The sequence below is a fragment of the Macaca nemestrina genome, chromosome 11 (assembly GCF_043159975.1).
Source record: "Macaca nemestrina isolate mMacNem1 chromosome 11, mMacNem.hap1, whole genome shotgun sequence".
Taxonomy (NCBI): Eukaryota; Metazoa; Chordata; class Mammalia; order Primates; family Cercopithecidae; genus Macaca; species Macaca nemestrina.
In genome coordinates this window covers 138,983,657-139,007,770 of record NC_092135.1, presented here as the reverse complement: position 1 = coordinate 139,007,770, position 24,114 = coordinate 138,983,657, and the positions used below count along the sequence as shown (strand labels likewise).

General features: G+C 60.6%; 2 protein-coding genes across 4 annotated transcripts in view; one reads left to right on the top strand and one right to left on the bottom strand.

Annotated features, from left to right (window-relative positions):
- LOC105473996 (ciliary rootlet coiled-coil, rootletin family member 2) overlaps nt 1–4,633 on the bottom strand; it is a 78,484-nt gene extending 73,851 nt beyond the window's left edge. The window contains exon 1 of the mRNA XM_024790392.2: nt 4,344–4,633. Within this exon, the coding sequence (XP_024646160.2) occupies nt 4,344–4,421 (78 nt within the window). The 5' untranslated portion in view covers nt 4,422–4,633. The remainder of the gene's footprint in view (nt 1–4,343) is intronic.
- An 8,788-nt stretch (nt 4,634–13,421) lies between these two features.
- MAB21L4 (mab-21 like 4) lies at nt 13,422–23,622 on the top strand. Of its 3 annotated transcripts, none has more exons than XM_011727779.3 (5): nt 13,422–14,820; nt 18,493–18,718; nt 20,095–20,248; nt 21,720–21,938; nt 23,051–23,622. In XM_011727779.3, exons 1-5 carry the CDS (start codon nt 14,307–14,309, stop codon nt 23,141–23,143), a joined length of 1,206 nt encoding a protein of 401 aa, XP_011726081.2. In that variant the 5' UTR covers nt 13,422–14,306; the 3' UTR covers nt 23,144–23,622. The 3 variants fall into 3 exon arrangements, with proteins under 3 accessions (XP_011726081.2, XP_011726080.2, XP_011726082.2); XM_011727778.3 differs by having other exon boundaries at nt 21,582–21,938; XM_011727780.3 differs by lacking the exon at nt 13,422–14,820 and adding an exon at nt 17,923–18,377 and having other exon boundaries at nt 18,488–18,718; nt 21,582–21,938.
- The last annotated feature ends 492 nt before the right edge of the window (nt 23,623–24,114 follow it).

Genomic DNA, 24,114 nt, shown 5'->3' with positions numbered 1-24,114 from the left:
CCCAGGGGCCTGGAGGCTCCGTCCCTGCCCCCTATACCTTGACCTGGGCACCTCTCCCTCTGGCTGGTCCTGAGTTGTGTCCTTTATAATTAACTGGAAATCAAATGTCACTTCCAGAGGTGAGCTGTTCCGGCAAATTATCAAGTAGAGCAGGGAGTTGTAAGAACCCCTAATTCGTAGCCGGTCAGACAGAATACGGGAGGCCTAAGACTTGTGATTGGCATCTGAGGTGGGGCAGCTTTATGGGACCGAGTCCTTAAACTGTGGGTCTGTGCCAGCTCTGGATGGTTAGGGTCCGAACTGGATTGAACTGTAGGACGGCTAGCTGGTGTCCAGAGAGCTGGAGAATTGGCTGGTGTCAGGAGAAACCCACACATTTGGTGTGAAAAGTGGTGTGAGTAACAACAGTTTGGACAGATAAACCTTGCTTGGAGGGAAGTGCGTACATGAGAGAGGAAAAGAAGCAGGAAGGTAAGACGGTGTGGTTACTGTGGAAGACGGCGTGATGGGTCCCCACAAAATTAAATGTAGACTCTCTGTGCGATCCAGCCATCCACTTCTGGGCATCTGCCCGAAAGAATTAAAAGTGGAGGCTCGAAGACATATTTGTACCCAGAGGTTCACAGGAAGCATTTTCACAACGGCCAAAGGGCGGAAGCCATCCAGGCATCCATTCAGAGATGAACGAATAAACACAGTGTGGTCCCTTCATGAGCAGAACATTACTCAGCCTTAAAAAGGAAGGAAATGCTGGCACCTGCTTCAACATGGGTGGACCTCGAGGGTGTCATGCTCAGTGAAATAAACCAGCCACGAAGGGACAAATACCATCTGATCCACTTAGACGAGGCTCCCAGAGTCACCAAGTTCATAGAGCCAGAGAGTAGGATGGCGGGGGCCGAGAGAGTGGGGAATGGGGCGTGAATGTTGAACGGGGACAGAGCCTCAGTTTGGGAAGATGAAGATTCTGGGGCTGCGTGTGGTGGCTTACACCTGTAATTCCAGCACTTCGGGAAGTCGAGGCGGGAACATTGCTTGAGGTCAGGAGTTCGAGACCCTCCTGGCTACCATGGTGAAACCTTGTCTCCACTGAAAATGCAAAAAATAACTGGGCATGGTGGTGTGTGCCTGTAGTCCAAGCTACTGGAGAGGCTAAGGGCATGAGAAATGCTTGAAGATGGGAGGGCGGAGGTTGCAGCGAGCCGAGATCACACCATTGCACTCCAGCCTGGGCGATAAACACAAGACTCTGTCTCAAAAAAAGTTCTGGACATGGATGGTGGTGATGGTTGCTCAACACTGCGGATGTGCTTAGTGCTGCAGAATTGTTCCTAAAAATGGTTAAAATGGTCAGTTTCATGTTATGTATACTTTCCCACAATTTAAAGAAAAAAAATTTATTTTTATTTTAAAAAAATTTTATTTTATTTTATTTTTTTGAGACAGAGTCTCGCTCTGTCTCCCAGGCTGGAGTACAGTGGCACAATCTCGGCTCACTGCCACCTCCACCTCCTGGGTTTAAGCGATTCTCCCGCCTCAGCCTCTTGAGTGTCTGGGATTACAGGTGCCCGCCTCCACGCCCGGCTATTTTCAGTAGAGATGGAGTTTCACCATGTTGGCCAGGCTGGTCTCAAACTCCTCACCTCAAGCAATCCGCCCGCCTTGGCCTCCCAAAGTGCTGGGATTACAGGTGTGAACCACTGCGCCCGGCCAGAAAAAAGAAATTTTTAAAAAGGCTGAACAATCAATGAGTCAAGCACATATTTCCAGAAGTTAGATGAAGAACAAACCCAGATAAACTGAAAGCAAAGGAAGAATGGATATGTAGGTTAGTGAAACACAAGCTAAGAATGCTGAGGAGGATCAGTACGTGGCTAGCATCAGAAACGAGAAAGGAGATGCCACTTCAGGACAGCCACTTCCTCCCCGCTGTGCCCAGGACGTGGGTTCCGGACCCAAGGCTGTCTGGAGTCCTGGGAAAGCCCTGTCTCAAGACCCCCCAGCAAAGAGGGTCAGCTGGTTACCCCACAGATCCTGCAGACATCCGAAAGACAGGAGAAGATATTGTGAACAACTTTTGCCAATAAACTTGAAAATTTAGATGTAATGGACAATTTCCTAGAAAAGTAGCATGAATCAAAACTCAAGCCCAGAGACACGGAGTCTGAGGAGCCCCCAGCTCTGAGGGAACGGGGCTTCCTGTGCCGGGCTCCTCGTCCGGGAATCTGTGCACCGTGCTTCTCCATCAGCTGTGGGTCTGGATGCAGGAGATTCCGAGGAAGGGCACACTCCCCACCCCTCGAAGCAGTCACAGATACCCCCCAATTCATGTGTGATTTCTGGGGGCTTTGCACTCTACACGTCCGACTTGCTCACCCCAGACACAGAGGCTGAGAGTTTCCAAGCCTGCCCCGTTAAGTCCAGTTCCAGCTCTGGGGCGGGGGGCATTCTGGGGTGGGGGCATTCTGGGGTGGGGGGCATTCTGGGGTGCTGTGTAGAGGTTGCTGGGGGGCTTCCAGAGGAGGGGAGAGCAGCTGGGGCCAGATGTCAGAGGGGCTCCTCCCGGCCTGGGAGCATGTTCACCGTCTGTCCATAGCCACCACCCCTAGTCACGGGGCAGGCTCCTGCATCCTCAAGTCACAGCCTTCTCCAGGCCCCGTGTTCTTCCAGGCTGTAGCTAGAGGGTGGAGGATCCCTACGGTTCTGCCGCCCATCTGGACAGCTGATCTGGGCATCTGGCGCCCGCCTGCTGCCTGCTCACTCTGGGGTAATGGCATCAAGATCTCAATCACTATAGCGAAAATAACAGGTGTCGGGAGGGCGGGCAGAGCTGACCTCACTGGGGCCTGTGTAGCCTCCAGATGAGTTTCCCGGGGACAGTGGGAATTTGGGGTCAGGCAAAGCATCCCTCAGCCACATTTGCACAGCGCTCATGCCCCTGCCTGGTGTCAGCACCGGCCTCAGACCAGTCGCTAACCACAGCAGCTCCCTCCAACACTTAGGCTCGGCTTTCCTGACATCCGAGGGGATGAGAGTCCTCACAGGGCGGCGAGTGTCCTGTAAATGTAGTATGCTAGCTCTCCAGCCTGCATTCACCAGCCCTGCTCTCAGAACTCATGGAGCCGACACCCAGGCAGAGCTGGCTGAACTCCAGGTGGAGGAGGCAGAGGTCACCCCCAGGTGGAGGAGGTGGAGGTCAGAGGTCACCCCAGGTGGAGGAGGTGGAGGTGAGAGGTCACCCCCAGGTGGAGGAGGTAGAGGTCACCCCCAGGTGGAGGAGGTGGAGGTCAGAGGTCACCCCAGGTGGAGGAGGTAGAGGTCACCCCCAGGTGGAGGAGGCAGAGGTCAGAGGTCACCCCCAGGTAGAGGAGGTAGAGGTCAGAGGTCACCCCAGGTGGAGGAAGTGGAGGTGAGAGGTCACCCCATGGCATCTCTTTGTCTCATTGCATCACCTGATTCAAATATCCTGCCCTGAGTCCTCGTGCGGCCCTGTGTGTGAGCAAACCCTGGGTCTACCCTGTCACTCAGTCACCTGCACCAGCTGTGGCCATCTCTCCTTTCAGGTGACCTGTACTGTTTGGATAGGGCCGTGTCAGCCTGCCGTGGCGTAGTTTTGAGATGCTAAGAGCTGGGTTAACAAGCAACCGCGAGTAAGCCGGTTCGTCAGGGGTTCCCTGGGATCCCGAGGGGTGGAGGTGGGGCCTGGCTGCAGGGGCCAGCAGCAGGTGATGGCAGTTCAGGGAGGAGGGATGTCTGAGGTGGGACCGCAGGCTGGGCTCTAGGTGGGCTCTGGGAAGTAGGGAGGCGAGGGGAGAGGGACACGGGACAATGCCCAGCCACTGTTTGCACACACCAGGTGCTATGAAGACAGAACCAGAACATCTGGAAGCCACAGAATAGACACTAGGGCTAAGCCACAGCCTCCCACAAATGTACAGCAATGGGAACACTGCCCCAGGGAGGCCCCGCGGGCCCCCACACGTTGCCACGGGAGGGCAGTGAAAGAGGTCCCGGAACGTCAGTGCCGAGGGCTGTCTGCCTGTCCCCACACCGGTGTGCAGCCTGCAAGCCTGTGGCTGCCAGGGACGCTGGCCACCTGAACGTCCATAGCCAGCAGCGGCCCAGAGCTCTCTCTCCCCAGGCTTTCTCTCCGGGCTGAAGGCTGCTGGTGTGTGTGTACAGGTGTGCCTGCTTGCATCCGTGACTGCCTGCACGCTCAAGGCGAACACGTGAGCAAGTGGAAAGTGCCCTGGGAACCAGGAAGGTCCCGCCTGGCCACCCCCTCTCTGTGCCATGTCCAACCTGCTCTCAGGAGGGAGAAGGGAAGCGACCGCCCCACTGACCTGGATCACGACGTCCAGCCCCAGTAGGGGCTTTTGGGAGGCATCCCCATTGCCGGGCTCGCTGGAGGCAGAGCTCATTGCAGCCCAGAACGCAGGACCCCAGAGGCCGGGCTCTGCTCCCCGGCAAGTCTCCTCCAGCTGGCCAGGGTCTTCCTTGGTGCACGGGCCCCACACCTGTGTGGCACCTGGCTCTGCAGTCCTGCGACCCAAGCCTGGGCACCCAGCTGCCCTCGCCCTGTGGGTGAGAGAGTATGGCCAGCTGAGCCCGTAGGTGTTGCTGTGGCAATCGGGACGCTGAGAGCTGGGTTTCCCTGGAAACGGGAGTGCAGGACCCTGTTGCTATGGGGAGAAAGGAACGCTGTTGGCTGGAAGCAGATTTCCCTGGCGACCTGGAGACGCCCTGGGTGAAACTGTCTACCTGAGCAACGGCACCTGGGAGGGGCTGGCCTTTTCCCCCAGACACCCCCCCCCCCGCATTCGCTCCAGGGGGAGCCGTGTGCTTGCTGGACACACAGCAGGCAGAGGCAGCACGTGGATCACTGGTGTCCCTTGATCTGGACTCAAGAACTATGGCTTTTTAAAAACATTTGTCAAAGAATGTAGTGGTTGTCACAGGTGGTGGACTGAGGCCTGGGGAGGGACACTGCCTGCCTGAGGGGCAAAGGAGCTCATCTTCCTGGCCTTGCACCTGTGGTCTGACTCCCACTAGAGCCCTTCAGAGTCATCTGCCCGTGGACCCACCCTTGTCCCAGGAAGCTGCACCGTTTCCCACCCTCTGGAACCGGAAAGGACCGCCAGCCGCCCTGTCCGGAGGAGAGCAGACCCCGGTCAGCATGCGTGGTAGAGGGTCTGCAGAGCTTACCCACAACTTCTCACCCCGGAGGCTGCCAGGAGCTGTCGGGATGCCAGGGCAGGGCAGCTTCCCATAGGTGAGGCAATGAGGGGAAGCAGGGCCATGTCTGCCACCTCCAGGCCGGCTGTCCCTGCAGACACAGAGCTCTGTGGCTCTGAGCCTGGGCCTCCCGGGGTCTCAGATGAAGTCAGGTGCCTGGCGGGCAGCCATGCCAGCGTTTCTGCCCCATTCCACTCCCTCTGGGGCTCCTCATTCTGAGCTGGGACCTCCTTGAGCTAATGCTGGCAGGGGTCCCTCTGGGGAAGGGACAGCCACAGAAGTGGACAGCGGACCCTGAACAGGGCAGCCTTTCACGCGAGGGCAGCCACTCCTGCTGCAGGGCCCACCTCTGCCGAGAGAGGGCGGAGGGCCCAGGCTACCTCCTCAGAGGCGAAATTCAAGAAGCAGAGGCACTTGTACTCTAAAGGAGCCCTCCCAGAGAAACGCCTGTGCTCTGTTCACCCCCACTCCTGAGGACAACCTCCAGGGTGGCCCTGCAGGGACAGGACAGGCTCTCTGACCAAACACAGCCCCATGGGCATCCGGGCTGGGCTTCATTGGACAGTCCCTGGGGGGCCAGGGGCCTGGTCAGTCCATCTGAGCCTCATGCTTCTGGCCCAAGCATGACCTCTAGCTCCAGGTCCAGACCCAGGACACGCACTCCATGGGCTGGGCCCCTCCCTGAGCAGCCTCCAGATCCTCCAGGCACTCAAGACTGCCTGTCGCCCACCCTCAGAGTCCTGGGAGGCCCTGTGGCCATGGAAAGCCCTGCCCTCGATGCTTCAGCCTGAGGTGGGAGGGGCAGCATTTCCTGCTGGGGCTCTGCTGAACTCCCCTGAGGTGGGTCGGGGCTTAGAGGGTGTGGCCCTGGCCTCTGGTGAGAGTTCCTGCTGGGGGCAGGGTGGGTGGAGTGGGGAAGGGGCATCTGAGTGGACTTGTGGACAGTGGGGAGTGGCGAGGAGGCTGGGAGGCTGGTGTGATTTCCCATGAGGGCCTCTTGGATAGGTGGAGGTAAGACCTCACACGCCAGAAACAAGTCCTGTGTCAGTCCTGACACAGATGCCCATGTTCAGGGGCAGGCCGGTGGCCTGAATGAGGGTGTTGGAGGGATGCCCTGACCTGAAGCCGTACATCCAGGCCAAAGGTGATGTGCACTGGGCCCAGCCAGGTGGAGGCACCCCGTGTGGCCTCTACAGGTGACAGCTCTCAGGAGGGCTGGTGGCAGGGGCTCCCACCTGTGGTTAATTTTATATTTATTTATTTATTTATTTATTTATTTATTTATTTATTTTTGAGATGGAGTCTTGCTCTGTCACCCAGACTGGAGTGCAGTGGCACGATTTCGACTCACTGCAACCTCCGCCCCCCAGGTTCAAGTGATTCTCCTGCCTTAGCCTCCTGAGTAGCTGAGATTACTGGCACGCGCCACCACACCCGGCTAATTTTTGTATTTTAGTAGAGACGGGGTTTCACCATGTTGACCAGGCTGGTCTTGAACTCCTGACCTCAAGCAATCCTCCCCTCTTAGCCTCTCAAGGTGCTGGATTACAGGCGTGAACCACTGCACCCGGCCCCACCTGCGTTTTAGAAAGTTCCTTCTGGCTGTGGAGTTGCCCCGGACAAGACCTAAGGTGAGGATGGGATTTTCTGGGTCCAGGTGGGCATCGCCTGGGGCCTCTGTGCCATCTGGGGTGGGCATGGCCGCCTGCAGTTCAACCTCCCCCTGCCCACGGCAGCTCCAAGTCCATGATTTTCCCAGATGACCTCCCGCGCCTCTTCCTCAGGCACTGGAGGTTTTGCCCAGGGAAGAGGGATTTCCTGGGAGAGTCCTGGTGAGCCATGAAGGGTGGTCCCTCCTCTTGGTGGGGCCCCGACCCAAGGCAGGCCCTCCTCACCGCCCACCTCCTCTTAGCCTTGGGGTCCTGGCTGCTCCACCGGACACATCCTTGTTTCTTTGCCGCCCAATGTCCCCCTTGACGCTGCTTCTCCCCCTTAACCCTGCCCCTCTGTGGCTGTGCAGGAAAGCCCACGCCTGCTGGCCATGGTCCCGATTCCCCCCAGGACACCTTTCCAGGACACGAGGGCTGGCCCAGCCCCATGCACGCCTCCCAAGGCCTCACTGCTGGGCGTCCATCATGGGGGTCCCAGACCAGGGCCATGGCTGGACTAGAAGAACCCACATGGCAGGCCTTGGCCGGAGGCTGGCTGGGCCCCCAGGGAACGTCCTGGGACAGTGGAGGATGGGATAGAGGGTCCTCCCCGGGTGCAGGCGCTCTGTGGGGTGGGTTCTCAGGGAGGGTGGGGCTCGGGGGGCCCTGCCCAGTCCTGACCCACAGCCTGATGGGGGCTGGGCTCTTGTTCTCTGGACCTCATGCCTCCCTCCCCGGGACTGGGGGAAGTACTCGGTACCCATGGCCATTCTGGATGCGGTCCTCCTTGTCCTCCCCGACCTGCCTGGCTTTCGGAGGCTGAGGAAGAACCCTCCTGGGCTCAGGGGAACACCTGTCTGTAGATACATCGTCGCCGGGTTTTGTCATTGTTCCCTTGAAACAGGAAACCTCGCTGGGGTTACAGCCTTATCTCCTTGGGGACAGTCCCCGATCCTGGCTGTGCTGGGCCCACGTGGGGACACAGGAACAGATGGCAAGCAGGCACACACACACTGGCTGCCGGGAACCCACAGCCTGCCACAGGTATCTTTTGCTGTCTAGCACCAGTGGGGGATGTGCCTCGGACAGAACCCAAAGAGGCTGTGACCCAGGTCGGCCCCAGGGAGCCATGGAGCCACTCCTCTCAAGCAGTCACTGGCTGTCCTCTCAGACAGTCTGCTCTGCCAGGTGTGGACTCAGCTCTGGCCCTGGGGGGTGCAGAGTCACGGAATGAGCTGAGACAGTGACGGAAGGTAGGAAAGATTCCAGTATGATTACGGCAGGTCGGGCAGCCCTGGAGGCTGTGAGGCTGGGACACAGGGTGCCACATTCTGGCCACCGCCCACCCGCTCCGCCGAGCTGCCCTGCACATGAACTTTCTTCAGAGGGCATGGGAGTGCCACCCCGTCCTGCACACAGCAGCGGAGTGGCACCATCTCATCCCCACCTGTCGGGCGTGGACAGGAGGCCAGCTGAGGGCAGGGATGGTGGCTGGTGAGGCAGGTGGTCTGATGCAGGAGAACAAAGCATTCGGTGTGATTGTCAAGGTCTCGTCCACTCTTCTGAGAGGGGAGGCCAGCTGGATACATGTACTGGGTTTTAGGGGGGGATCCAGATGGTTGTGGGGGCAGGCAGGTCCTGAGAGGTTCTGTGGGGTGGGAAAGAAGACCTTGCTCTTCACCCAGCCTGTGTTTACCCACTTGAGGGGTTGCCCGTGGATGCTGCCATGGGCAGGCCCTGGGGGACCTGGGTCCTGGGAGAGGCTGCAGGGCTGGCTGGGGACCCTGCCCTCTGTTGCTTTCTGTCAGCATGGCAGAGGCTGAACGCCACCGCACAGTGAAGAAAAGTGCCTGGGGAGGGGGCTCTTGCCTGGGGACCAGAGGAGGCTTGGGGCTACCACCCTGCCCACAGATCCAAAAGTAAGAGCCCAAGCCATAAAGAGCTTAGAAGAAAACGTAGGGAAAAGCTTCATGACACAGGATTTGGCAGTGATTTCTTGGATGTGACATCAAATGCACAGACAATCAAAGACAGAAAAATAGATAAATTGAACTGCATCAGAATTTAAAACTTGTGCATCAAAGGACGCTATGAAGAAAGTGAAAACCCACAGAATGGGAGAAAATATTTACCGATCTTACATCTGATGAAGGATTAGTATTCAGAATGTATGACGAATTCTGGCCGGGCGCGGTGGCTCACACCTGTAATCCCAGCACTTTGGGAGGCTGAGGCAGGTGGGTCACCTGAGGTCAGGAGTTCGAGACCAGCCTGGCCAACATGGCGAAACCCCATCTCTACTAAAAAAGTACAAAAAAATTGGCTGGGCGTGGTGGTACATGCCTGTCATCCCAGCTACGCAGGAGGCTGAGGCACGAGAATTGCTTGAACCCGGGAGGCGGAAGTTACAGTGAGCCGAATGGCACCACTGCACTCCAGCCTGAGTGACAGGGAGACTGTCCAAAAAAAAAAAAAAAAAAAAAAAAAAAAAATTCCTACAACCCAACAACAAGAAAACAATTAAAAATGAGCAAAAGACCTGAACAGACATTTCTCCAAAGAAGATACACGCACGGTCAATAGGCACGTGAAAGACACTCAGAGTCACCTCATCCGAGAAATGCAAATCAAAACCACAGCACGTCAGCACTTCACAGCCCCTGGGATAGCTCTTACCGAGAAAGTGGAGGATGAGTGCTAGGGAGGACGTGGAGAAGCCAGGGATCTTGTGCACTGCAGTGGGAACGGTGTGACAGATCCTCAGAAAATTAAACAGAGTTCCCATGTGATCCAGGAACCCACTTCTGGGCATATACCCCAAGGAACTGAAAGCAGAGACTCAAAGAGATGTTTGTACCCCTGTGTTCACAGCAGCATCTGCACTGCAGCTGATGGTGGAAGGAGCCCGGGTGTCTGTTCACACATGACTGGATACACAAAATGGGGTCCATCCCCACCATGGAATATTACTCTGCCTTTAAAAGGAAGGAAATTCTCACACATGCCACAATCTGGAAGCCCCCAAGGACATAATGCCAAGTGAAATAAGTGAGTGCTAAGGCCAACGCTTACCTGAGGCCCCAGGAGCGCTGCAAGCCCTAGAAACAGAAGGTAGAATGGTGAGAGCCAGGGGATGGGGGAGGGGCAGGAGTCAGTGTGGGATGGGGACAGGGTCTCAGCTTGGAAGATGAGACGAGCTCTGGAGACTGACGGTGACAATGGCCACACCACAACGTGAACGTTCTTTTTTTTTTTTTTTTTTTTGGAGACGGAGTCTCGCTCTGTCGCCCAGGCTGGAGTGCAGTGGTGGGATCTCAGCTCACTGCAAGCTCCGCCTCCCGGGCTTACACCATTCTCCTGCCTCAGCCTCCCGAGTAGCTGGGACTACAGGCGCCCGCCACCTCGCCTAGTTTTTTGTACTTTTAGTAGAGACGGGGTTTCACCGTGTTAGCCAGGATGGTCTCGATCTCCTGACCTTGTGATCCGCCCGTCTCGGCCTCCCAAAGTGCTGGGATTACAGGCGTGAGCCACCGCGCCCGGCCAACGTGAACGTTCTTAACGGCGATGAGCTGCACACTTATAGGTGGTTAAGATGGTAAAAGTTATGTTTATTTACCAAAACGTAAAAAACTAAAACTCCAAACAGCAAGCAAAACAAAACCCACTGTGGCCAGCACCTGGAGATACCTAGAGGATCCCCCACCTGGGTGCGCGTTCCAGGGGAGCTGGGGGCTGGAGCCCTGGGCAGACGGAGCTGGTGGCCCCGTGTGCCCAGGTGGGTGGTCTCCATGCCCCCCAGGCCTGAGAGAACACCCCTTCCCCTCTCTCACACGGCTCTCCACCCACCCCGTGCCATCGAGCTTCCCTCTTCCCGGGGCCCCTGCCCACCCCCTGTCCTGGGCTGAGCCTGCCTCCAGCTTCCTTCCTGCCTCAGAAAAATGAGTCTGCTCTAACATCTGCTCCCCACTGGCTTTTCCAGGTGAGGGATTAGCCCACCCTCAGCCCCAGGTAGCTCAGCTCCTCAGGGTGGTCCAAAGTAGCCCCCGGCCCATGACCCACAGGTGCATCTCCCCACCCCACCCCACCCACCCCACCACACAGCTGACTGCTCCCCAGCTGAGCACACCCCAGCCCTCTCTGTCCACCTGGGGCTTAACTGCCCATCATCTCCTTCCTCCCCCAGCCCCTGCTCCCCTGCGTGTAGGAGCCACAGGGCAAGGCTGACTGTGGCTGGCTGAGGAACGGCCACCTCCTAGTCCCCAGAACCTGTGCACAGGTGGCCTTACGTGGTAACAGACTGAACTGTGGGTGCATTGAGACCTGTGGGATGAGGAGATTATCTGGGACAGCCCAGTGGCCCTAAATGCTCTCCCCAGTGTCCTTGTAAGAGAAGCAGAAAGAGATAGCGCAGCTGCTCATAGGAGAGGACCACGTGAGGACGGAGGCAGCAGAGATGGAGAGACGTGGTCAAGGAACGCGGCTGCACCGGAGCTGGGAGAGGCGGGAGCCACGCTTCCCTGGAGCCTCTGGAGGGAGCTCGGCCATGCAACACCGTGCTCTTGGACGTCTGCCTCCAGAGCTGTGAGAATTCGCTTCTGTCATTTACCTCTGCTGTGGCCTGTCACAGCCCCGGAAACACGCCCACTGTGGGCTGCAGCTGCGTGGAGCCTCCACAGCTCAGGGTGTGCCCCTGGTGCTTCCCTAGCTTCAGCCCCGGGACTCTGTTCAGGCCGGAATGTGTCCTTCCCACCCAACCTCTCCCAGCACATCTGGGACTTCCTGAAATACAGGATCCACGCTGTGGTCCTGAGCTCTGCTGGGAGACTCAATCAACACCCATCTGAGCATTTGCGGTTGCCACGGGTGCCAAGGAACCCCTTCTTGAGTTGCCGAGGCCCCATGGCACGTCTGGTCTCTCTGACCCTCCCCACCCTCACCGTGCTGCCCTCCTGGGGTCAGAGTTGGAGTCCTGGGTGCACTGTGGCTAGTGGTTGCCTGCAGGCCTCTGGAGCACTTGGCCCTTTGTGGTCAAAGCTGCCCAGCCGTCCAGGGCGAGCGCCCGCATCCCCTCCATCAGCAGCGGCTCTCCTCTCTCTCGCACGGGTACAGCTTACCAGGCACCATTGCTTGCCCACAGTTCCCTGGTGTGGTCCACATGCTCCTGTGTGCCAGGCATCGTGCCCGGCTCTAGGGTACACCGAGGAGTGTGACACCATTCCAGCCACAGAAAACTCACCATGTCATTCGCCACCCGCCAGAGGGGCCAAGGGGCAAGGATGGGGCCTGGCCCATCGGAGGCTCTGACCTCAGCTGGGGCACAGGTGGAGAGAGCGGGGTCCCTTGGGGCAACCATCTGGGTTCAGCTCAGGAACTGGTGGGAGCCAGGAGGCCAGAGCCAGTGAAGGACAGGACAGGGTGTCAGCCGGGACTGACAAGGGGGACGGCCGGGTGGAATCCCCTGCCGAGGAGAGGGGAGGGGAGGGGAGGGGGGCCTGGTCTTGGGCCCTTGGTGTTGACAGCAGTGGAGAGGGGGCTTCAGGGGCAAAGGAGGATGCAAAGCCTGGGGGCTGTCCCCGAGGGAGAAGGGCCCTGCTCTGTGGCCACTGGAGGGAGCAGCTTGGGGGCTGAGGAGCCAGCCTTTCCCATGGCTCAGAGCCCCTGGGCACTTTGAGTAGATTGGGGTGGGGTCGGGGGTCTCCTGGGTGAATTCAGAACACTGGGAGGTTCCTGGGAAGGAAGAGCTGGGACACTGAGGTGTCATCGTTCACCTCCCTGCAGGCCAGGTCCTGTGGAGATGGAGAACTATGGCACATGGCTGTGTGTGGGGACCTAGGCAGGCCGTGGGTGAGGGCCTAGGACAAATGGGCCCTTGAACCTGAACAGCTGCCCTGGGGAGGGGGACACATGCTCTAGCCAACTCCAGCGAACAGGAGTGGGCCAGTGTGGAGGAGGGATATCTGTCTCTTGCTTGACTGTGGGCTACCCTGTGAGGGGGTGAGCTCCCTGTCCTGGGAGGCGTGGAAGCAGAGACCCACTCACTGGGCTGCAGCCCCTCACAGGGGCTTTCAAGCACCAGGAAGTGAGTGGCTGTTGCCCCTGCCCCACCCCCCTGGGGTCCTGGTTCTGCCCACAGCTCTGACTCAGGTGCAGCTGCCCAGGAGGGTGAGAGGCCCACGTGCGGTGGCCACAGGGGCGGCATCTCCACGACGCCGAGTGGGGCCATCTCCATGTTCGCTGTTTGCAGACACCCCTGCGGCTGAGCACCCAGCGCACCCGGCCAGCGGGCACCCAGCACACCCGGCCAGCGGGCACCCAGCGCACCCGGCCAGTGGGCAGGGCCACGGGTCGCAGACACCCCTGCGGCTGAGCACCCAGCGCACCCGGCCAGCGGGCACCCAGCGCACCCGGCCAGCTGGCAGGGCCAAGGGTCGGTGGGGCGGCTCCCTGCTGGTTGGGACTTGCACGGCCCTGCGCAGGGAGGGGGCGGGGCGGGCAGGGTGCCTGGCGCAGGTGCTGGAGGGGGATGGTGGGGCGAAGTTCTCCACCTGAGTGAGGTGGAGCCACGGAGACTGCTTCTCTCCAGAACCAGACGAGCTCCAGTTCCCAGGCTAGGTGGGTGCCAGCTCCTCTCAGGCTGGAGGCTGGACAGGGTGGGGTGGGGTGGGGACTGGTAGCCCAGGGGTCCGGGGCCCAGATGGCTGGATGCACAGCTGGGGCAGAGGCAGGAGCCACGCCAGGGCTGTGGCCTGTGCACGTTTGAGGCGTCTTCCTTTAAGCCGGGCACAGGTGTCTGAGGGGAACATTGCAGAGACGCAGCCTCCAGGTTCCCCGCCTTCCAGGGAGTCCGGGGCTCCCCCACAGCGGGGTCTGGGCAGCCACCACCCTGCCTCCCCTTTCTCACTGAGCCATGGGGCGCCTTGTGTTCCCTCCAACCTGGCAGGGAGGCTGGGGCAGGGGGGCCTGATCCAGAGACCTGGCCCCTGGGCTGTGGGCAGGAGGGTGGAAGGAGGCCCATCAGGAATACACACAGGCCTCCCCTCCCAGGGATGGCGCAGTCCATGGCAGGATTTCTCCAGGGACCCCAAGCCTGGCTGGGACAGGGGCCTGGGCCTAAGATGCGAGAGCTCTTCTGATGGGAGGGAGGAGGGTAACCAAGCCCAGCCTCCGCCTGCCCTGCACGGCCCCTGTGACATTCCCGATTGCTGGGGACTGACTCACCCCCACTTCAAAGGCTTTAAATAGTTCAGCTATTTAACCTGCCGCACTGTGCCGTCACTCCGGAATTCTGCTCTGCGGGAGCTGAGGCCCCACCTGCAGACCTGCTGCTTACCTGGGCAGGTGCCTCCTCCCAGCCCATCTGCACAGCCGGCCTTCGGAGCCCTCCTCAGGGTCCATTGGCCCTCACCTGCCACCGTTGAAGGGATGCCTGCCCCTGCTGTCCCCACCTCAGCCATGGCTGTGCAGGTGCCCCTGTGGCACCACTACCTGCAGGCCATCCGGTCGCGGGAGGCACAGCGTGCCCAGGACTTCCAGCGCGCAGAGAACGTGCTGCTCACGGTGCTGGAGCGCGTGCATGCCCTGGACCCCCGCTTCATCGTGGACTACTCCCGCGGCCTGGAGGCCTTCCAGTTTGCCTTGCGCTCCTCTGAGGACCCGCTGGACATGGAGGTGCCCCTGTGGGTGGATGCCGAGGCTCTACTGATTGAGGAACCAGAGGCCACCCAGCCGGAGGATGGCCCTGAATTATGCCGACTGGGTGTGCCCAGGGAAGGGGCTGGCCTGGAGCGGTGGACCACCGACGATATCTTCACTGCCTCCTCGGAGGGTGATGCCAAGTGCCGTGGACACATTGTGCCCGGCAAGGTCCTGTGTGTCCTCAAAGACTTGCTGGTGGCAGCCATCGTACACTGCAAGCACCACAGTCTCATCAGGCCAGGTACAGGCACAGCCCACTGCAGTGTATCTGTGTGTACCAACGGGCGGCTGTGCGGGTGCTCGCAGGGCTGTACCTGCCCACTGTGTGGGTTTCTGTGTGCAAGTGTATGAGTGCACATGTGTGTGATTGCCATGTACGTGCACACAGGGTGGCAACTGTCCTCTGTGTGTGACTACATGCACAGGCGTGTGTGCACGTGTGTGACACTGTGCAAGTGTGAACAGCGTCTTGGGGCACAGAAGTCGGGGGACCTCACTTAGGTCTTCCAGCTCCAAACGCCTCTAACGACAGACGATGTGTTCCATGTCGTGTGTGTTTGCACGGCGGTTTCCATGGCTGCCGTTCGTCCAGTGGCTGGAGTCCGGGGCAGCTGCTTTGCTGGTGGATTTGCAGGAGGGTCCTTCAAACGGCTCCAGGCCGGTGGCTCTGCTGCCAGTCACAGCCTGTGACCTCAAGGATCCTCGAGGCCGTCCCACACCCAATTCCAGTGTCTGGTCATGTTGCACTAGGTGGGAGGGGTGTGTGTGTGCCTGCCTGTGTGCACATGAGTGCAGGGGTGTGAATGCGTGTGCATGTGTGTGCGCATGTCTTATCAGCTTGTGGCTGAGTTGCCTATTGGTGTCCTGAACCCCAAGTGGGCTCTGAGGCTGGGCTTCCGCATGGACCAGGGGCTGGCCTCAGTCTCTCCTCTGGGATCTTTTTGTTTGTTTGTTTGTTTGTTTTTGAGATCAAGTCTTACTCTGTCGCCCAGGCTGGAGTGCCGTGGTGCGATCTTGGCCCACTGCAACCTCCGCCTCCCGGCTTCAAGCGATTCTCCTGCCTCAGCCTCCGGAGTAGCTGGGATTACAGGCATGGGCCACCACGCCCAGCTAATTTTTGTATTTTTAGTAGAGACGGGGTTTCACTATGTTGGCCAGGCTGGTCTTGAACTTCTGACCTCAGGTGATCCGCCCACCTGGGCCTCTCAAATTGCTGGGATTACAGGTGTGAGCCACTGCGCCTGGCCCAACCTTTGGGGCCCTGTTGATATGATCCAGGGCGAGTCTGAGCCCAGGGCTCCTTCAGCAGGAGCTGCCTGGACGGTGAGGGTGGCTGGGAGAACAGGACTTGGCCTGTGCAGGGGCCAGGATGATGGGGACCCTGAGTAGTGCAGCCATCCTCGGGGGATCAGGTTGTCCTGGAAGGGAACTGGGGACTGGAACAGAATTTGCCACATATGAGTCACCACAGTCCTCACAGGGCTTTGTTGCCTCGAGTCACCTCCCTGGTATTCATCTGACCCTCATGTCCTTCGTGAGGTCAGCGGGTGGGGTCAGCTCACCTTCGCGAGAGGCCGGGACCTGCTTGGGGCTGCCCAGTGCTGGGGCCTGCCTGGAGGCCGGGGCACCTTCTCTGAGTTCCGGGGAAGGGTGTGCCGCCGCCGCCGCACACAGCCAGACCTCCAGTCTGCATGCTGGAAGGTCAGGTGGGTGGATTCTAACAGAAGCCCTCCCCAGACCTGTCTGGTGCCCTGGGATGAGTGACCGACCTGACCTCTGGGGGGTCAGCTTCTGTGCTCCCAGCCAGCCCTCACCCTGCCCCCAGCCCCTCGGACTTCCTGCCCCGGCATCTTCTGAGCCTCTAATCATGCAGGCTGTGGGGTGGGTATTTCTATCTTCTTGCCGACCTCACCTGGCCCTGTCCCCACCTGTGAGACAGGCCCACCCGTTGGCGTGAGCAGGAGGCTGTGCCAGGCCCTGAGTCGTTAGGATTAAGTCTAAGCTGCCAGGCTCCTCACACCCCCAGAGTGCGCTCTGAGAAAGCCGACCCGATACTGCAGGCCGCGCCCACGGCCCCTGAAGCTGCGCTGGGCTGGGCCTGCGGGGAAATTCCAGGCATTGTTTCCTGACACTTACCTTAAAAGGGAAGTCGCAGCCTGGGTGACAGGGGTCAGGCTGCCCCCACCCTGGGAACTGGTGAGACCAGCCCAGGGCTGTGGCCTGTGGCTGGGCTGGTGCAGTTGTGGCTGCCTTCCAAGCTGCCAGGTCATGGGCAGCGAGCATGTGTGGCCCACGGCAGATGCAGTGTGTGGCCACTAGAGACGGCTCTGAATGGCAGGCACCTCAAACGCTGCACTGGGGGGGGCCCTCCTTCTCTTTAATGATGGGAACTGAGGCCCCTGTGGGATGGGCTGCCCAGGCAGCAGAGTCAGGGTTGCCCTGAGGTGGGTCCCAGAGGTGTCCCCAGAACTGCCCCACGGGAGACTGTGGGTGCTGAGGTCCCACACAGCCGGCACCAGGCTTCCTCCGGGAGGGCCCTGGGGCAGTGGGATGGTAGGAAGGCAGGCCCCATGCTCACTCATGGTGGGGACCTTTCCCAAGGCACAGGCCAAGATTCCCTTGGGGACACGCCAGCATTCCGCCTGGGCCCAGCTCCCTGTGACCTGGGCCCCCCGTCTGGACAGTGCTGGGGAGGGGAGGGGTGGCCTCTCCCCTGGCGCCTGGGCCAGTGTTGGGCGGGGGCCGTGTGGATGTCTGCAGTCACCCCGAGTGACACCTCACCCTCTTCATTCTCAGGTATTACTTTGTTTTGGGGGGTTGGGTGACTGAGGCAGAGGTCAGAGGGCCCCTGGATTCACCAGAACGCCCACAGCCCCAGCCCCATTACACCCTGGAACGGGCCCTCCGGGGGCTCTGAGCTCCATGTTAGGGAAGTGGGCACCGGGCTGGGTCTGAGTAGGGAAGGGAGTGGGAAACTTCTTGGCCAGAATGTGCCTCCTGTGGGGTGACAGAGGCCATGGGGCTCTCGGGCAGGGTCTCTCTGGGAAGCGTAGGACCCAGACCTGGTCAGGAAGAGCGGCTGAGCTCTCACTGTGAGCCTGGGCAGCCCAGAAACAGGGGTGGCCAAGCTGGCTCCCCACGACTGGCGGCCACCGCCACCTCTTCTCTCCATGGGAACTGAGCCCCAGCCTGGGCCTGTCCCTCCTGCCCCAGCTGCCCTCATCATGTAGACTGGTCCCCTAGCTGGGTCCAACATGGGGTTCCTGTGCATGCAGTTGATTTGAGTGGCAGGGGGCTCTCAGGGAAGCTTCCAGGGGCAGGGGTAGGGGGCATGGGGAGGAGGAGGCGAGTTCTGGGGAGGAAAGGCCTAGCCTCGCTCCACCCTCTCCAGTTCTGGAGTGGGAGCCCTGTGGCCCCAGCCTGGACTGCTGCCTCCCTCCCCACAGAGAAGGCAGCACAGACGCCAGGGCCGTCGTCAGAAGGCAGGGGGCTAGCTGAGGGCTGGGACTTTGGTCCCAGGGCTGGGGCAGAGGGAGCAGGCTTAGGAAGGCCTGGGAAGGCACAGCAGGCATGGTCCTGGGGTACGGGGTGAGGGCAGTGCCTGGCAAAGGAAAACCTCACGTCGGACGCTGCTGTCATCACTGATGCTGCAGGTCGCTGAGCTGACAGTTGTGCCGAGGACGGTCACCAGTGGGCAGGCATGGTGGCCAGCCCCTCACTCGGCTGAGGTCCAGGGATGCACGCAGGTGTCCGGGGTTGGGATGCTGCAGCCTGCAGGTGGGGGCCAGCAGAGAGGGCTGCAGGGGAGAGGTGATGAGGGGCAGGAGCCAAGTTGGCAGCAGGAGGAGGGCTGTGGAGTGTCCTGGGCGGGTGAGGCAGGTCGAGGAGGAGGGTGTGACTTGGGTCTTTGCAGGTTCGCTGAACGTGGCCAGCCTGAGGGAGGAGCAGCTCCACCTGTCCTTGCTGGTGTCCAGTGGCTGGAGAACAATCAACTTCCACGTGGTGCCCGTGGTGAGAAGGAAGCTTGGGGTGCCTGCCCTGGAGGGGGCCCAGCAGATGCCTGGGTTCCCTGAGGGCAGCTTGAGAAGGATCCTCAGCCAAGGGGTGGACCTGGTGCCGGCCAGCACCCAGCTCTGGAGGTAGGCGCACACTCCCGGTCACAAGGTTCCTGGGGAGTGGGCAGGAAGGGGCCACTGCTCCCATGCTCCCCCGGCCCCAGCCAGAAGCATCTGCAGGGTCCTCCATCTGCCTCTGCCCCCATGGGCACGTGTGTTCCACTGAGATTACTGGGGTCTCTGGCTGTAGCGAGGGTGGAAATGTGTCCTCTCCCAAGTGGAAAGGGGCCTGGTGGCATCTGACGCTGGGTGATGAGAGACCTGGAATTGTGGACGGCTGCCTTAGATGGGACCATCCACTACCCAGCTTTTGCTTGGGGCAGGAAAATAGCTGAGAGGTCAGGCAACCTGTCCAGGCAGGAGGGTTCCCAGAGAAGCTGAGAGGGTCCCCACACAATGGGGGTGCGTCCACATTGCTGTCTGTGAGAGGAAGGAAAGGGGCACTGGGCAGAGGCTGAGCTCCCCTGGAGACCCCTAGCCAATGGCCAGGGACCGCACCCCATCCAGATCTGACACCGCTGCAACAGCCCCTCGGGGTGGCTCATACCCCCTCACTTGCTGGAAGGATGGTTGAATCCACGCTCGTCAGTGGGGGGCTTTACAAAGCTGGTCATGCCCCTCCTGTGGTTTTCCCCAAAAAGGAAAGGCTCAGCGGAGCGCCCGTCACCTGCCCTGCATTCCCGCTGACCCATCGCACAAGGCGGGGTGGTGTCCAGGCTTGTGGAATAACTACCTGTCTGCCTGCCAAGGAAGGGGAAGGGCTGGCTGGGCAGAGTCATTTTTGCAATTAAATGGGAAAATGACATTTTTGGTGCTCCACGTCCCATAGACTTGGGGGAGACACTGGGCGCACGGCTGTCCTCTGTTGTGGCTCCGTGAAGGGTGGGCCCATGAGGGTGCGGTGCCAAAGCTCCACCACCTCAGCCCATCCAGCATGTGCACAGCAAGTCGTCTGGTGTGAGCTGCTCTGAGCTACGGGCATGGGCGGGGCTGGGGAGTGGAGCAGAGATTCTGAGCCCATCGTGTGGCCACCACTGGAGGTTGCCGCCCTGGGCTTCCTGAAGGGGCCGTGGGTGGAGCTGTCACACCCCCGGGCTGGGTGGCTCCAACCTGGGCAGGTCTGAGAGGCACCTTCCTGTCTACACAAAGGGCCGGGCTGGCCTGGAGGCTCCAACCTCCCTCTGTATTCAGGGCCAGGGAGTCTCCACGAAAAGCAGGCGTGCACATTGCACAGCCGATGACCGCAGCTCCGGAGAAGCCTGGGGTCCAGGCTGGGTCCCACCAGCAGACGCAGCACAGCATGACCCCGGCCAGGGCCTGAACCTCCGGGGCTCAGGAGCTCCTCATGCTGGGGGCCAACAGCGGCGGGGGCTGACCCCGTGCATCTCTCTGGGCCCCAGGACCTCCACTGACTACCTGCTCACCAGGCTGCTGGGGGAGCTGGGCTCCCTGCAGGGCCATCGCCTGGACAGCCTCTCCATCCTCGACCGGGTCAACCACGAGAGCTGGCGAGACGGTGGCCGGACTGACGGCCTGACCTTTGGCCACCTGAAGGTACCCAGGGCGGGACTCGGGATTGTCTGTCAGCAGGGCCCGGGGGTAGGTGCACCTAGGGGAGTCCCTCCTGCCAGCCCTGACTGGCGGGCAGCTGGTGTGAGCCCTGAGTCGGAGTTGGGGGGATTCTGAGGGCCCGTCCAGGTTCTGAGGTGAGGCCGTGGCTCATGGGGGTCATGGGAACGTGGCCGCAGGACCCGTGGTGCCACAGGCTGGCCTTCGCCATCCCTGGGCCGTGACCTTGGCAGCCCTCCTGGCCGTGGGACACTGTTGTGTAGAACCTCAGGGTGGGGCCTCACAGAGCCCAGTGTTCCCGCCCAGCGAGCCTCCTCCCAGTGTCTGGGAATGTCACCCGGCTGGGACACCTCCCTCTGGGGGTTCCCAGCAGAGCCCAGGCACACCCCTCTCTCTGCTTCCTGGGCCACAGCGACATTCTGCAGAACTCTGTCCTGGAGCTTTGTAATGTCAAATGCTGAGAAGAACAAGGGACGGGCAGGGGCCAGGGACTCCAACCCACCCCAACCCCGAGGAAGCAGGTGCTGTGCTGTCTTGGGGTGTCTGCTTGGCTGGCCGCTCCCTGGAGTGCGTGGCTGGCCGTGCGCCGCTCCACAGATGGGGCTGGCCCCTCCACCTGGCTCAGTGTTGAGGCAGAGGTGCCCCTTCTGGTGTTGGGAGTCCCCACATGATCTCTGGCCACGCCCTCTCAGGCCTCCCCCTGACCTGGAGCTTCCAGCTCCCCTTGAGGCCGGATGTGTGGTGGTTCTGAAGCCCCAAACTCAACTGCAGGGTGAGGGGGCTGTGGAAGAAGAGGGTTTGAAAAGCCACTGTGGGACAGGGCCTGGGGCAGGTTGGAGGGGAAGGGTCTCTGGGGCTGCCACAGGCAGCCCATGTCTGTGGTTCAGGCCAGGGGTCGTGAGCACACAGACTAGGACTGTGGCAATGCCATGGGGCCTGTTGGGTTGGGCTGTAGGGGGTGAGTAGGAGCTCAAAGGGGCGAAGTGAAGGAGAGAAAGGCCCAGAGGATGCTGGGAGCTGCAGAGACCCCCAAGGGAGGTCCTGGGGGGTGAAAGGAGGAGCTAGGGTGGGGCTCCAGGGCCAGAGCCAGGCAAGGGAGGAGAGAGAGGGGGTTCATGCCTTCGGGAGCCAGCAGGCTGGGGGCAGCGGGTGGGAGGGGCCTAGGACTCCGACTGGGACGACTGGGACATGGAGGGGAGGGCGCAGGGTAGGGAGAGGCGCGGGTGGGAGCAGGGAGGGGCAGCCAGGGTGAGGGTGGTGGGAGTGCAGCGTAGGCCAGGTGGGACAGGAGGCCAGGGATGACCCCGCTGTCCTGCAGACGGTGCTGCTGTGGGCCTCCGTGCTCTTCCCAGCGCCCGAGGACTGGGCAGAGCTGCAGGGCGCCGTGTACCGCCTGCTGGTGGTGCTGCTCTGTTGCCTGGCCACGCGGAAGCTGCCCCACTTCCTCCACCCTCAGCGCAACCTGCTGCAGGGCAGCGGCCTGGACCTTGGCGCCATCTACGAGCGTGTGGAGGGCTTCGCCAGCCAGCCCGAGGCGGCCCTGCGCATCCACGCCACCCACCTGGGCCGCAGCCCCCCGCCGCGCATCGGCTCCGGGCTCAAGGCACTCCTGCAGCTGCCGGCCAGTGACCCCACTTACTGGGCCACTGCCTACTTCGACGTCCTGCTGGACAAGGTGGGTGCTGGCTGCGGGAGCCTTGGGCAGGCCCAGGGGTGTGGAGGGTGGGGGCGGAGCCCTGGCCCAGCTCCCTGCCCACTCTCTCCCAGGTCAGCGGCCCCAGGAATGCTGAGGCCAGGTCATGGCTCGGATGGAGAGCATCTGTGGGGACATGTGATGTCTGGGGTCACACGGGCCATGGGGGGGTCCCCTCAGGGCCTGGGGCTGCTCCCTGGAACCAGGGCAGTGGGTCTGACCCTGCTTCCGTTTCCCACCAGAATTGCCCCCCAGCTCACACTTGGTAAATGCTCAGAGCCCCAGCTGCCCACCCTGGAGTTCCATTCCTCGTGAAGGGCTGTGGCCTTACCTGGGCCCCACAGGGACCATGTTTTTTTCTCCCTGGACTCGAGAATCCACAGCCATGCTCCTTGGGACCCTGTGTCCCTTGGGACACTTCTCGTGGGTGCCTGGAGGCTCCACCAACTGTCCCTCCCTGTGCCCCAGGCTCTGCCGCCTCTGCTGAGCCTGCCCAGAGTCCACCCTGCTCCTCGCCCAGGGCCGGGCCCTCACCCTCATCCCAGGAACAAACACGGTCTCCTTCCAGGGCACACTGGGGGTTTCCCAGCCACCCTCTCCCATGTCCTCGTCACAGTGAGGCCACAGGGTAGCTGCCCTCTGCTGGGCATCTCCTATCCTATTTTAGCAAACCTCTGCCTGTTGAGATGCTGATGGCCTCCTGGGGTCTCCCCTCATGCCCAGCACTTAAGAATTTTTACCCCAGAGCCTACAGATTAGGGGGCAAGGGCCATGCTCTGCTCTCAGCAGACCTGTGTGGGCAGGGTGGGGTGAGGGTGGGGTGGTCGCCAGAGGCAGCCTTCAAGCAGCACCCCGTGGGGCCTCCTGTGTGTAGGCCCACACCAGGGACGCCGTGTGTGAGAAGGGGCTCAGGGAGGAGCAGAGGCTGGGCCTGCTCTGCCTCTGGGATGCCCATCCAGGCAGATACCCGGGGCAGGAAGGCCCGGCATGGCCCAGGGAGGGCCGGTTGTTCCATGCTGTGCTCTTGGCCCTGAAAGCTTATCGTGGGCTCCAGGCGTCCTTGTAACCCTTCTCCCCTGCAACCCTGCCTGTAGTTCCAGGTCCTCAACATCCAGGATAAGGACCGGATCTCTGCCATGCAGAGCATCTTCCAGAAGACCAGGACTCTGGGCAGCGAGGAGAGCTGAGCTGGGCCACCTGGTCTTGGCCACCTGTTCTCGGCTGCCTGACAGACTCTGCACTGCACCATGGGAGGCTCCTGGGACATTTGGAAGAAGGAATGGGCTTCTCATTGAGGGGGACAGTGGAGGGATTTTGTCCCCAGGAGCGGCCTCTGAGAGTCTTTCAGTGCCTGGTGGGGCAAGGCAGCCCTCTTGGAGCACCTCCTCCCTGGGTCAGGGCCTGGATGCGGGTGCCAAACCCCACGTAGTGCATGTTGACCCAGCCACGTGGTGGTGTTAAGCAAACAGCCTCGGCACGAGACCTGGAGCTGAGGGCTTGGCCCTGCCTGCACTGTGTGCCATTCCTTGGAGAAGAAATGCTGTATGTTTGATCTTGAAAAAATGAATGTGCTGGGTATACCTAGCAGAAAGGGGACTCTCTACTTTTTGTATATCTGTGTGGAAAGTATTTCCCCTAGAAGTAGAAGAGGCTCGTGTGCAGACGGTAATTTTGAGTCTTCTCCATCCTCTGTGAAAGACCCCCCTTCCCCAGCCATCCCCCACTCGCACCTCGTTCTTAGAGCAAACTAAAGGCAGCTGAGTGTGCACACACAGCCATGAGCCCACCTGCCAAGGACTAGTCCCGTCTGCTTCTTCCCGTCCCCGTGGAAGTGGCCCCTGATATGGTTTGGATCTGTGTCCCACCCAGATCTCATGTCGAATTGTAATCCCCAGTGTTGGAGGAGGGGCCTGGTGGGAGGTGACTGGATCATGGGGGTGGATTTCTCCCTTGCTGTTCTCGTGATAGTGAGTGAGTTCTCATGAGATCTGGTTGTTTGAGTGTGTGGCTCCTCCCCCTCCCCTTTTGCTCTCTTCCTCCTTCTCCGGCCATGTCAGATGTGCCTCCTTCTTCACCTTCCACCTTGACTGTCAGTTTCCTGAGGCCTCCCAGCCATGTTTCCTGCACAGCCTGCGGGACTGTGAGTCAGTTAAACCTC

Coding starts and splice junctions, on each gene's coding strand:
- MAB21L4 (XM_011727778.3), top strand. CDS start 14,307: ATGCCTGCCCCTGCTGTCCCCACCTCAGCCATGGCTGTGCAGGTGCCC. Junction 18,719..20,094: donor GCCAGCACCCAGCTCTGGAG/GTAGGCGCACAC, acceptor TCTGGGCCCCAG/GACCTCCACTGACTACCTGC. Junction 20,249..21,581: donor TGACCTTTGGCCACCTGAAG/GTACCCAGGGCG, acceptor GCTGTCCTGCAG/ACGGTGCTGCTGTGGGCCTC.